The sequence below is a fragment of the Aristolochia californica genome, unplaced genomic scaffold, assembly GCF_029961685.1.
Source record: "Aristolochia californica isolate CCGP_79_NKW_82.1479 unplaced genomic scaffold, dmAriCali1.0.hap1 SCAF_14, whole genome shotgun sequence".
Taxonomy (NCBI): domain Eukaryota; kingdom Viridiplantae; phylum Streptophyta; class Magnoliopsida; order Piperales; family Aristolochiaceae; genus Aristolochia; species Aristolochia californica.
Genome location: NW_027181815.1, coordinates 653,704 through 666,819, shown reverse-complemented (window position 1 = coordinate 666,819; position 13,116 = coordinate 653,704). Strand labels below are relative to the sequence as shown.

General features: G+C 38.6%; 3 protein-coding genes across 4 annotated transcripts; 2 read left to right on the top strand and 1 right to left on the bottom strand.

Moving 5' to 3' along the window:
- The first annotated feature begins 404 nt into the window (after nt 1–404).
- On the top strand, nt 405–2,809 carry LOC137949666 (rac-like GTP-binding protein ARAC7). The gene is made up of 8 exons (XM_068795789.1): nt 405–749; nt 1,142–1,229; nt 1,361–1,470; nt 1,663–1,726; nt 1,828–1,892; nt 1,992–2,057; nt 2,253–2,353; nt 2,585–2,809. Exons 1-8 carry the CDS (start codon nt 651–653, stop codon nt 2,616–2,618), a joined length of 627 nt encoding a protein of 208 aa, XP_068651890.1. The 5' UTR covers nt 405–650; the 3' UTR covers nt 2,619–2,809.
- A 378-nt stretch (nt 2,810–3,187) lies between these two features.
- LOC137950788 (cytochrome c-type biogenesis CcmH-like mitochondrial protein) lies at nt 3,188–7,865 on the bottom strand. 2 transcript variants are annotated; one of them, XM_068797407.1, is made up of 4 exons: nt 7,672–7,865; nt 4,981–5,154; nt 3,997–4,128; nt 3,188–3,568 (listed from the first exon to the last, which is right to left on the bottom strand). In XM_068797407.1, the coding sequence occupies exons 2-4, from the start codon at nt 5,122–5,124 to the stop codon at nt 3,386–3,388; spliced, it is 459 nt and encodes a 152-aa protein (XP_068653508.1). In that variant the 5' UTR covers nt 5,125–5,154; nt 7,672–7,865; the 3' UTR covers nt 3,188–3,385. The 2 variants fall into 2 exon arrangements, with proteins under 2 accessions (XP_068653508.1, XP_068653509.1); XM_068797408.1 differs by lacking the exon at nt 7,672–7,865 and adding an exon at nt 6,190–6,200.
- A 1,730-nt stretch (nt 7,866–9,595) lies between these two features.
- On the top strand, nt 9,596–13,098 carry LOC137950107 (cyclin-dependent kinase F-1). Its single transcript, XM_068796489.1, has 2 exons — nt 9,596–10,242; nt 11,638–13,098. Exons 1-2 carry the CDS (start codon nt 9,748–9,750, stop codon nt 12,583–12,585), a joined length of 1,443 nt encoding a protein of 480 aa, XP_068652590.1. The 5' UTR covers nt 9,596–9,747; the 3' UTR covers nt 12,586–13,098.
- Nucleotides 13,099–13,116: the final 18 nt, after the last annotated feature.

Sequence of the window (13,116 nt, the reverse complement as noted above, 5' to 3'; positions counted from 1 at the left end):
GTCGAAGTTGGTCGAATCTTTTGAGAAGTCGTCGAGTTTTTGACGATTTGGAATTTCGAACCGGAGCGAGCAGCCGACCCCTCTTTAATCGGCGATCTTGAAATATGGAAAGACTAAGTTACCCCCGTATCTCTTCGCTCCGGACACGATGTTGCCCCTGACTGGCCTCGTGCAAGATGCTACGATTAAATTAATGGGGGTATTATGGTCATTACAAGGCGAGAACGGACACGTGGAACCTTTGATGTGATTTTGTGGAATTTGTGAAAGCCCGAGAGAGCCGTTTGACGTGAAGTGGGACCCATACATCATACTTTCGGCATTTCGAAAAAATTTCTGTTGGATTTGAAATTTACTGAGAGGGATGCAAGTGCAGGAAGACTGTTTGACTGTAGCATCTTCTGCTCCCCTCTGATCTCTTTCTCTGTCTCTCTCTCTCTCTCCCTCTTCCTCGCTCCTTTTTTAATTTTTTTATGCCTTGATCCCCAAGACAGATATCTATTATATCTGTCCTGTCTCAGTTCTTTCACTTCTTCTTGTGCTGTGGTTCTCTTTCGTTTCTCGCTGTTGTTCTTGAATCGGCACTGGGGTTGTCCTGCTTTTCATTCCAGAAGATTCAGGTTCTCTGGGCAAGGCGTTAGCTAAGAAAAATGAATGCTTCGAAGTTCATTAAATGTGTCACAGTCGGAGATGGAGCTGTTGGGAAGACCTGCATGCTCATCTGTTATACCAGCAACAAGTTCCCCACTGTGAGTTTTTCTACTGTGTCTCTTTACATTGCTCGTTTTGTGGTCTAGGACCTGGATTTGTTGAGTAATTTCTAAAGAAAATTTGTGCTTTGACTCGATTTTGTTTTCTTATGGTTTGGATTTGAAATCTGTTTTGGATTTTAAAACCCGGCCGTGTTTGGATGTTTTCCTTGAAGGGAGAGTAATGCGTTCAGGTATTGTATTGCTTGTTGTGATGTTTTTCCAGTATTTCCGGCAAAGATGTGATATTGATGCTATGTTATCGTCAGACTTTTTCGTATTTTTTTCCCCAACACTCGCGTTCAGACTTCCGAACTTCTTCCCTCACTCGTTTTCCTCTTCGAGTGAGCTGCAGCTCCGAATGACTTCCCTCTGACTATTTCCCCTGGCAGGACTATGTACCCACTGTTTTTGACAACTTCAGTGCTAATGTCGCTGTTGATGGAAGCATTGTCAACCTGGGGCTCTGGGACACGGCAGGTACTATTATCTTCGTTTAATAAGACCATGATAGTGCTCATTCGGGAGTTATTCTGTTCATGTTTCCTTTTCCAGGCAAAACAATCTGTATTTGTCTCTTAATACTTTCTTATCCTTTTCCAAATGTATAGGCCAAGAAGACTACAGCAGGTTAAGGCCGCTCAGCTACAGGGGGGCAGATGTGTTTGTTCTGGCTTTCTCTCTGCTCAGCAGAGCAAGCTACGAGAATGTTCTCAAGAAGGTACACAAAAACCACTCTTCTCTCTCCCTCTCTCTCTCTCTCTCTTTCTCTATTTCGCATGCTCTGCTGAGCATAATAAATAGGTTCAGGAAACCCAGCGATGTGGCTTGAGATGTATGTTCAAATGCTTTAATGGCTAACTGCATTCAGCATTTTATTGACTGTGATTTTATTTCTGGTCTTGTTGATCAGTGGATGCCTGAACTTCGTCGTTTTGCGCCCAATGTTCCAATTGTTCTTGTTGGGACTAAGTTAGGTGCGTTGAAGAAAATCTGACAGATTAAGTTTGCTGTCTATTTTTGGGTTAATGTTGTTTAACTCGTTTTACTAGTTTGGATGACATTCTCATTATTTCAGATCTTCGGGATGACAAAGGATATCTTGCTGATCATATACGTTCTGGTGCAATAACATCAGCTCAAGTAGGCATTGTCTTTTTTGTCTTTTGAAATCAAGTTGTCTTCTACATTGAACGAGCTGAACTCATTGGGAGTATCTGTGTATTAAATGAAAAAATTCAGGGAGAGGAGCTTAGGAAACAAATTGGTGCTGCAGCCTATATAGAGTGCAGCTCTAAAACTCAGCAGGTTGGCTCTGGAAGCTTCTGTCTCTAAGGTTTACTATTTAGAAGTTATAAATGTGAAAAAGGAAGTCCCATTTTGCTCAAAACACAAAAATGAGAAAAAAGCAGGAAGAAATCCTTCAGTTGGTGCTTGTCTTTTGTGTTAGAAGTTTCAGGTCTAGCTTACATTTCCTGACGGTTTTTTCATTTTGCTTGATAGAACATCAAAGCTGTGTTTGATACTGCAATCAAGGTTGTGCTTCAACCTCCTCGTAGGAAAGAGATGGCAGAGAAAAAAAGGAGTTCTGGCTGCTCCATTATGTAAGTGGTTAAATTCATTTCGTGTAATGATAGTTGATTTTGAAACCGATTTGTCTTAAGGTTGTGGAATATGAGTTTTAACTGATTCCATCAAGAAAATCTGTGCCTACAAAGTTGCAACCTCTGATTTTGCTATTAGATTTTCACTTCAGTACTGCCCATTTACTCTATTTCACCCTGTTCTCCTGGAGCCATCTTCTTGGTTGCTAACTGATCTCTTCTTCTATACAGTAATGTCATGTGTGGAAGCGGCTGCACTGCGTAGGCACTCAGTCCGAGACGATATCTTTGTTATGTAGCATCCCAGTGACCTCTTTTGTGTTTATTCAGCTCCCTTGTAACAGTGTAGTAAGAAATTTTTTGTGGGTGGAGGGAATTATTCGTTCTCTTGCCCCTGTATCCTTTCTTTTTTGCACTTCTTACTGGGTTTGAGCTTAATGTGTCTTTAATTTTTCATATTTCTGTCAGACAAATCTTCAAAGAAAACAAGATTATGTATTGAAAATTTACCATTGATGCAAGAGTCATCCGTTCCAATGTGCAAATAGGTGTCAAAAGAACAAAGGAGAGAATGAAGTGTGGATCAAAATGATTATGGAGGCAGCATCTAAATATATGCTGCTGTGTCAGCTGAAGGTCAAAAATCTTATTTCAGTATAAATTAGTTCGCAGTAGCAGTAACTTGTTTGACAAATTATGTGGAAATGAATTTGGCATTCTGTAGCAATTGGTTTTAAGATTATAAATTTGAAGGTTACTAAACGCTCTGGAGATTTTGATTACAAGAGGGAAACAAAAAAGGAGACAAACCAGAAAGAAACAGAACTCTTTCGACAAGACAAATTTCTAACAGATCAAATTCGAATTCGGACCAACAATGTATAATATGTTCAAATTTGCCAAAAAGCCGGAGACTGGACCTTGCTAGTTATCCACATTACTGAAACGAGGAATATGAATGAAAAGAGAAAAGATAAAAAAAACAAGTCAAATGAATTTAAGCTACGGATAGACCACAGAACAGTAAGGAAGTCACATGCCCCACCATGTCCTCCTTTGTGGCTGAGGAGGGGTTAGAAGGTCAAGCATGGTTTGCTTCTCTTTTGGGGTCAAAGGTACACCTCTAACAAGGTTCAATGCCATGATGTGCACATTTGTCCTCAATTTATGCCGTCGGTAAGCCCATACACCAGCTGCAGTCCCTGCAACAAAGAACTGCATTGAAAACGAAGATAGTCAAGAGAGTTTCCAATCTCTACCAGAAGAGAGCAAATTAAGAACCTTGATTGTCCATTTTCACATTTCTAGAGACTCTTTCTTTTTAGTAAGAATACTTGCTTCAGTGATTATTGCTGGTTCCTATGAGTCCAGCCACTTTCAATGCAACCCTACTTACCCCAACTACTTATTATATCTTAAACGTTCTGAAGTTATCTTTGCACATACAGACCCAGCCAACAACAGAATAGCACCTTTCCCTGACAGTGGCGTTTCCACTAATAAATGAAAATTTTGGCACAGAAGCTTTTGTATTTAACAATAGTTATACTTGCCACTGATTATTGTCTTTCGAATAGCCATTTGTCATGGATTAAAGAAACAATGCTATAGTTAATGTATCAAATTGAATTCGAGAAACTCACCGGTGATAACCAAATGGCTGCTGTCTGGAGATCAAAATGAGGGGTATAAAGCACAGTTTCTCCAAAATCCTCCTCAAGCTTTTTAAAGATCTCTTTATCAGATTTGCCAGCCCGAATCTCATCACGAATCAACTGTGTAAATGCAAAAAGGAAACAAAAAAGACAGAAAGACCCTATATATAAATATAATACAGCCAAACATACATAGAGACAAAGAGAAATGCAACTACTCTCATTTTAGAGCTACGCAAGCTACTCAACGAGTATATTATACACATTTAATACCCACAAATATACACATAGTGTAAAAGACTCCTTATGCCTAGCCCCCATAATATATGAAGCAAAGTTTCTTTTTTCTTGTTAAAACCCTTATACCTAAACCCTACTTGCCAATTTTATTCTGATAAATTGACCATTCCAAGAAGCTTTAACCAGTTGTTACAAGTTTGGGCTGTAATAAAAAATTGAATTAGGTTCTTGTTGGCTCAACTAGAAATGATAACCGTCTGGACAAAGATAAGGACAAACATCAGTTTCCACTCAGATTTTTGTTTTACACTTTTTCAGGAGTTTGAATTTAAGCCAATCTCAGAAAATAACAAAGAGTAATAAATAACCAATTTAAAAGTTGAAGGAGCCAGTCACCAAGTTAATGTTTTTAGATTTCATTTTACGAGTCTATCCTCAAACCAATTCAATGAACTTCACACTATGCCTACTATTTTGTAATATTCAGAACTGAAACTATTTAAAATGCCAAAGCAACAGATAACTTTCCCATTTCATCTCAATCACTCTTGACTCAATGTTTTAAACAGAATTGTAAGTCAGAGATATGAGCAAATCAACTTCACCTGATTCATTTTTTTTATCAGAAAAAGACTTTAATTCCAAATGTTTTCTGGAGACACCTATTAAAACAGGGCAACAAAAAAATTGCAAGCAGTAGTTTATACAGTAAGAAAAGAAAGAGGTATGCACTTTTCTGAGAAGAACAGCAACGTCTGCTTGCGAATCTTCAATGGACTGGCTGCCACATTCAGTACAACGAACATTGTGACTAATATTTCTAGCACGCGCTTCTACGGTCTGAACCTTCTTTAGTGCATCAGCATCTCCCTCCATTCAGGAATTTATTCAGATGCCTCTTTGAAACTGCAAAGATTTAAATAAATTGTCAGTCAAATGGTTTGAGTAAAAAAAATATTGATTGCTGAAGAGGTGGCCAAGAATTTTTCACTGCTTAATAGGATCTAATAACCTAATGCAGTTAGATTTATGCATCATTTTGAGGGGTGAGCTAAAACATCTGCTGAAAAAAATCATGATCTAGCAAAGAGATCTTATGAAACATCTATCCACCATTACACTAGATTTTACCAACGAAAATTACAAAACTAAATAACATTAAGGCCAAGCCACTGACCCTGGCTGGAATGTTATACCCTGGGAAAGGGTAGAAACAAGTTTCCTTACTAAGACTTCCTAGGAAAATTACAAGTTGGAAAATGTTGGTGCCTTATTAAGAAACGGACCTGGAATTTGTTTTGTTTTTCCCAGTAGCAGTTAATGCCTTTTACTAGAAAATGGTGAAAATTTGAGTATTAGAAAATTGCATATGCACAAAAGTTACTATTTTTAAACACCTCAACTTATCACCCTTATATGAAAATGATGAATACAAGAAAAAACTCTCTTTTATTTATTATTTATACCAGAACTGATGTCATCAATCTCTTTTTATACGAATGAACCATAATTCTTTTTATATATATTTTCCTATAGTAGGAGAGCCATACAATGCAACCATAAAAGCAAGTACAGAAAAGATCTTTCCAATGAAGTAACATCTAGATAAAAGGAAAAGATCTTTACAAGAGAAAGTGAGTGAAACAAACAACAAAATATGTAAGAGCACATGTAAAACACCATGAGATTTCAGAAACAAGCAAAGTAAAGGCACACTAAAGGTAAGACAAACCACAAACATGCCCTATTACAATCATATATAAGATTTTTTCAACATCAATACAAAGCACAGCTCTTATCCGTCTAGCTTCCGCATGTGATGCCAAAACAGGGAAGTCTCCAAAGCTAGTACAAAGAGATCTACAAAGATCCATGTTTGTTAACTATCCAAATTAACAAAACCATGAAAACAACTAAATGCTTATGTTCTAAATAGCTTACCCGTCTATCTTTTAGCAACTTGGATTGGGTTTCAGAATAGCAAAACGAGAGAGATGCAAACTTAATAGCTCGAGAGTGGAGAGACAGGAAAGTGGGTTTTCGTCAATTGCATAACCACACGATACGGTCGAGTTGCCACAGATTGCTCTTGCAGCATTCCGGCCCATGGTTTTCCGACTGGGTGAGACTCGTCCGGATCAACTCGGTTTTGAAGGGTGAGGGTTGGATTTGCTCCCTCGTTTTTCGGGGAAATCCCTTCCAACTCGCCTTGAATCCAGCTCAGACACAAGGGAAACCGGACACAAAGAAATGATCTAAAGGTAAGACAAACCAACAAACATGCCCTATTACAATCATATATAAGATTTTTTCAACATCAATACAAAGCACGGCTCTTATCCGTCTAGCTTCCGCATGTGATGCCAAAACATGAAAGTTTCCAAAGCTAGTACAAAGAGATCTACAAAGACCCATGTTTGTTAACTATCCAAATTAACAAAACCATGAAAACAACTAAATGCTTATGTTCTATGATTATAATGACCAGCCAAATTAATGGAACTTTCATTAAGAGATACAATAGTAACGGCAAATCTGGATAAAATTTTCATAGTGTACTAACCCAACTAAAAAATGTCAATGACTTAGTTAAAAACTTGGACTACTTTTTAATCTGTTATCCAATTTGTTGATAAAAAAAAAATACAATTCCAAGCTCCTCCTTTATCCATTAATCACAAATGTCCTGACGGCGATGGAACAGTCAACCAGTGCAGGAGATTCAGAGCACATACTGACTTGGTAGATAGATTGTAAATCTATATACATCAATTTGTTGCCTGATGGGGTCAGTAATATCTGATATCTTCAGTCAAATAGAAACTTGAAAGGTTCAAAAAGAGCACATTCACATCATGCAAGCCTTTTTTATTTTTTATTTTTTTTAAATTCCAAAGCAATTTTATAGAGAGGAAGAAAGGTTACAATGAGCCTTCCAGAGAGAGGGGGAGGCCCAGGAACAGCAGATTACAGAAGATACAAAAAGATTAACAAAGTTAAAGCAGAGCACAACCGAAAAAGAAATCAACATAGTAGAAACAGAGACTAAAAAACCCGTAACACAAAGAAATGACTTTGCTCTTGAAATATAGACAAACTAAGAGCTGAATGCATGTTATGCACCAGTAGTCATGTTGTTTCCAATTCTAATAACAATGAAGAGATGCTAAGGCTCTGGTCCGTATGTAATTCTAACACACTTCCCCAGATCATCCCCCCCCCCCCCAAAAAAAAAAAAAAAAAATAGGAAGTCAAAACCAACATATCGAAAGCCATCAACTTTTGCTGTCGAAAGCGTGAGTAAATATAAATTTAAGGGGATAAGGGGTTACAGACACGTTAGAGAAGACCCTTAGACGAGACATGTCATCTATGTTTAAATTCATTCTTCTTCCTTTAAAGAGGGAACACTAAATAGCTTACCCGTCTATCTTTCAGCAACTTGGATTGGGTTTCAGAATAGCAAAACGATAGAGACGGGAGCTTAATAGCTCGAGAGTGGAGAGACAGGAAAGTGGGTTTTCGTTGTTTGAGCAGCGTCAATTGCATAACAAGAAAGTAGAGGAAAACAGAATAATTTTCACTCTCTGTCTCACACACGATACGGTCGAGATACGGTCGAGTTGCCGCTGATTGAGCTCGCGGCATTCCGACTGCTCTTATTACGCATCCGTTTAGATCCATGGTTTTCCGACTCGGCGAGACTCGTCCGGATCAACTCGGTTTTGAAGGGGGAGGGTCGAATTCGCTGCCTCGTTTTTTTGGGGGAAAACCACCCTTCTAACTCGCCTTGAATCCAACCCAGACACGAGGAAAACCAGTTCAGGTTTTAAAGAACTGAGTTGTAGGAAACTCTAGTTTGATCTCGGGCTGAATTCCGGTTCAATCCTAAACCTTTTTACCGAGTCGAACCGGAACGTATGGGCTCCACATCATCATCTTCTAGGGGTGGCATCGAGCCGAGCCTGAACCTGCCTATGTTCGAGCCGAACTTGATTTAAATATTTTGAACTCGAGCTTGAACCTAATAATTTTAACCAAGTTCAAGCCGAACTCGATCTCTTCAACATACATTTAAAACTTTTCAAAAAATATATGTCAAATAAATTGTATATAAAATTATGCATACATTTTACATAAAATTAAGAATGACCTCTACTTAAAATTGAGCATAAAGGTGGCATCGAATCCAGCCGAGTCCGAACTTTGTTTAAGCCGAGTTTGATTTAAATATTTTGAACTCGAGCTCAAACAGACCCTAGCCTCGAACCTAAAATTGTAATTAAACTCAAGCCTGATAATTTTAACTGAGTTTGAGCTCGAGCTTTACCCAAGTTCGAGCTTAACCTACATTTAATACTCTATATAAAATATATGTCAAATAAATCATATATAAAATTATACATATATTTAAAAAAATAATGATAGGGGAGGTTCAGGATTGAATTTCAATAATGGATTAAACGCACCAATATTAATTTTTTTTACACCAAATGTTGTCTAACTTGTTTTGTAATTTTTGAATATGGTCATAAATTTACTATGGCCTCCTTAGTGCCCCTAGTTGAAACTTATATTCTATGCAAAACTAGAAATGTTTTTCCTATGATACATATTTCCAAAAAAAATTTTAAATAAAATCTTATTACTATTAGTGACTTATTATAAAATTACAAGAAATATTTTAAAATTTTCTTAAAAAAGTTAAATGAACCTCTTATTACCTATTATAGGGAAATAAATAAAAATTAATAATTAATCCAATATATTACTATACTTATCGATACTTTTTTAATCAAATAAAATATCAAACACAAAATTGCAATAAAAATTGCCTCATGCTAAAAGTATTACAGCATCAACTGTCAAATATTTATTCCAAAATTTTTTTATACGGTTTTCTAGCCCATCTTGGCAAAAAAATCTTACTTAGAAAATTATATGATTTGTTTTTAATAATAAATTTTAATTAAAAAAATATATGAGACACTAATAGTCCCTAAAGACTTATTTCTACTAAAATATATTTTCAATTTCTTCAAGAGCGGTGAGGAAGGAGAGTTTAAGGATTTTTTTTTTTTTTTACTTTATGATCTCGCACGTGTAAAATCATCTCCGTTGTCGGGGGGACGGCTGCGGAGGCTCCCGTTCCCTTCTCCTCTGCTCCCAATTCAACTCGTTAACAAGCCGAACGTGGATTCGGTCGGCTCAAGCTAGAGATACCGAATCAAACTAAGCCGGTTCGGCTTGAAGCGACCTCTGAGTCGTCCCTACTCCGAGTTGTCCAACCCATTAATAGGATTCAACGCTGAGGCCGATCGTCTAAATTGACTTTGTGGCCAAAACATTCCAGCGGAGTACATCGGCGCAATTACTAACACGCTGGAGCTTATCCACTTCGTCCCGTGTATTTGCTCGAATCAGTAACCCCTATTTTTTCTCTCAGCGATCATTAATGGTGGTTTGATGGATGAATAAGTGTCGAAAGAAGATTGCGCCATGGATGAGAGCCCTCCGCCGTCTCGCAGCTGGAGCATCTACACCCGCCGGGAAATCACCACCAAATACGAAATCCTCGACCGGGTGGGTTCCGGCGCTTACGCTGATGTCTACAGAGCTCGGAGGCTCTCCGATGGCCTTACCGTCGCCCTCAAGGAGATCCACGACTACCAGAGTGCCTTCAGGGAAATTGAGGCTCTCCAAATCCTTCAAAATTCTCCTAACATCATCACTCTTTACGAGTACTTTTGGCGGGAGGATGAAGACGCCGTCCTCGTACTCGAGTTTCTTGAAACCGATCTCGCATCTGTGATACATGATGCCAAGAAGAACCGGGAGGGTGGGATTTCCGTCGGGGAGATTAAGAGGTGGATGATTCAGATTTTGCAAGGGGTGGACGCGTGCCACCGGAATTATATTGTGCACAGGGATTTGAAGCCGTCGAATCTTTTGATTTCTGCCGGCGGCGTACTCAAATTGGCGGATTTTGGGCAGGTACGATTCGTATGTTGACAACCGAGTTTCTTATTTGAATTTTTTTATAGTTTCTGCGCGCTGATGAATCAATTTGGTTCTTTCTTTTGTGGTTTCTGGACGGCGTACGGTGGCAGAGTTGGAATTCATTAGCGTATGATTGTTTATCTGTTTGTGAAGTGATTAATTTCGTCCTATTGAATGTCGAAATGAGATGAATTTATAAAACTCTGAAGACTTTAGCTAATAAACCATTAGTTTAGATGGATGGATAAGATAAACAAGTGTTATGAATCGGGAATCCGAGAAGAGACTAGGGAAGCTTCGTTATGATGACAGATGGTAGGTCATCAAATCAACTCTGGAGCTTTTTGCTCACAATGTTTTGGGTGTGGCTTGAACATGAGTTCACGCGCAAAAACTGGGCACAACCATCTGCTTTCGTTTGCCTAATACAACACCCTTTGATAGTGAGCATAAGGAGGGACAGATGAGGACCCTATTCCCATTTGATGCTCTATTCAACCATGTAGAAGCGAAGTGCAAAATTTTCAATTTCCAAGCAAAGAAGATTGGTAGCTCCTACTAAGATGCATTATTAGGTTCCAAGGTGAAGTCAACAAAACAAGTCCTCTAGGTCATGGAGAAACTCAGATTTTGTGCATATTTCGGTTTGCAGGAATAGAAGAATTTGGGATCCATGCACTCAAATCGAAACTCTTGGGAACTGATATGATTATGTGCCCCGTTGATGTCACTTGCCTTTGTAGAGTCATGATGAAGACCAAGTAAATGAAGTTATCAACTGCCAAATACATCTTGTAACGGGTCCTTTGGTGTGGACTAAGTGCTTCTGTTGGAGCTTGTCAGAGCCTAATGCCTGAGTAGAAATCATGCTGTTTTTTTAACAATTCATTTAGAAGTTCTTATGACCTTTTTATGATGCTAATTTTGTCCTCATAGCACCTGTCATCCCCATTCCCTTGTGTACATCTCAGGTCTATTTCAAGGTCTGTCAATGTTATTAATACCCATGGCCAAATAATATCACTTGGAGGAGAATTGCTTAGACTGTTCACACCTTTTATGTTGGAAATTGACAATTGGCACTTTAGTAATCTTATAGGAAATATGCTGTTTGGTTTCACTACTCATTTGTCTCAATTGAACTCATTGCTTAAATATCATGTATTGTTGGGCTTTTTGTCCCTTTAGATGCTTCATATGATTTGAGAAGCCACATCCTTTTCATTTACTCTGATGATGATTGTGTCATTCCTTTTTTATATCTATACAGTTTTACTGGGTTTTCATATTTCTGCTGTTCATTGTCTACCGAAACACATTAGATAATCTTCAAGTTAATGTATTTTGGCCTCCATGTGAGTGTGATATGGTTTGCTTTTCTCTTCCCAGTCGAGGATACTTCTTCCGGAACCTCCATTTCCTGCCGCAGAAAATAGCTTGCTTGAGGAGGACCCTCAAAACCAAATAACCATGACTCAACACCTAGAAGTTATCCAAGAGGCAGGAAATTCATGCCCTGAAGGTTCTGAAAATATAACTGTTGAACTCATGGGGTCAAGTATTCAGGAAGAAAGCTATCTAAAAGAGATAGAACAGTTCAAGGTTCACAAATTTGTGGATGAAACAGAAAAAGAAACAAATTATCAAGACGGCGATGCATCTTGCCTGGCTACCTGCACCACAAGTGATGTGGAGGAGGACCTTTTCAAGACCTCTTGTTATTCTTATGATGCAGAGGAAGAGAAAGAAGACAAATCTGGAGCATTCACTTCGTGTGTTGGTACACGATGGTTCAGGGCCCCAGAGCTACTGTATGGATCCACAAATTATGGGCAAGAGATAGACCTCTGGTCTTTAGGTTGCGTTTTTGCAGAGCTTTTCAGTCTACAGCCTCTCTTCCCTGGAAATTCGGACATTGATCAAATTGGGAGGATAATCAATGTGTTAGGCAACATAGATGAAGAAACATGGCCAGGTTGTTCAAAACTTCCAGACTATGGCAAGATTTTCTTTAACAAGGTTGAAAACCCTCTTGGGTTGGAACCATGTCTGCCAAATGGATCTGCATCTGAAATAGGACTTGTGAATAGACTCGTTTGCTATGATCCCATGAACAGGGCTACTGCGATGGAACTGCTTCAGGATAGGTATCTCAATGAAGATCCTTTACCTGTTCCTGTCAGTGAGTTGAGAGTTCCATCCTCAAAAGATTTGCAAGATGAGGCTTCCCCAAGAGGGTGGGGTGATTATAATGATCCAGAGTCTGACTCTGATCTTGGCTTTACTGGCGTGGATATCATGAAAAGTGATGCAGGTTTTTCTATCCGGTTTTTGTAAAGAGCAATTTACGAGTGGTCAGAAACACCATGTAAAATGTTAATCTCTATTAATCTATTTCGGTCTTCCTTGTTCATTATGGATGTTGGAATCCCATTCAGCGGACATGTCCAGGCCCCCTGAGCGGCGGCAATGGTCAAGAACCCAAGTTTGCTCCAGGATCTGTCGCCTTATGCAGTATTCATGCAAGAGCATCCGAGCACTTCTCACCATTGCTCAGTATGCGTAGAACAGAAGCTCTAGTAAAGCTTACAGGACTTTCAGTATTACTTTCACTTTCAATGCAGTGCAAAGATGAAGCTGCTACTTAGTGCTCTGGTCAAGACTGAAGAAGTTTGAAAACAGATGAAGAAGATTTGTACTTGAGAAACGATAGTGTCGGATACGTGCGTGAAGTTTTTTCAGGTCTAAAGATGTTATCACAGAGAACAGATGTGGAAGTCTTAGATATATATTTACTCTAGGCTTATATTCCCTGATAGCGTTATGCAACAGATTAATTAAAGTCGGACATATCCAAGCAAGGCGAAA

Coding starts and splice junctions, on each gene's coding strand:
- LOC137950788 (XM_068797407.1), bottom strand. CDS start 5,124: ATGGAGGGAGATGCTGATGCACTAAAGAAGGTTCAGACCGTAGAAGCG. Junction 4,129..4,980: donor TTGCTGTTCTTCTCAGAAAA/GTGCATACCTCT, acceptor GCATTTACACAG/TTGATTCGTGATGAGATTCG. Junction 3,569..3,996: donor CAGCCATTTGGTTATCACCG/GTGAGTTTCTCG, acceptor TTTTCAATGCAG/TTCTTTGTTGCAGGGACTGC.
- LOC137950107 (XM_068796489.1), top strand. CDS start 9,748: ATGGATGAGAGCCCTCCGCCGTCTCGCAGCTGGAGCATCTACACCCGC. Junction 10,243..11,637: donor AATTGGCGGATTTTGGGCAG/GTACGATTCGTA, acceptor TTCTCTTCCCAG/TCGAGGATACTTCTTCCGGA.
- LOC137949666 (XM_068795789.1), top strand. CDS start 651: ATGAATGCTTCGAAGTTCATTAAATGTGTCACAGTCGGAGATGGAGCT. Junction 1,230..1,360: donor GGGGCTCTGGGACACGGCAG/GTACTATTATCT, acceptor CCAAATGTATAG/GCCAAGAAGACTACAGCAGG. Junction 2,058..2,252: donor GCAGCTCTAAAACTCAGCAG/GTTGGCTCTGGA, acceptor TTTGCTTGATAG/AACATCAAAGCTGTGTTTGA.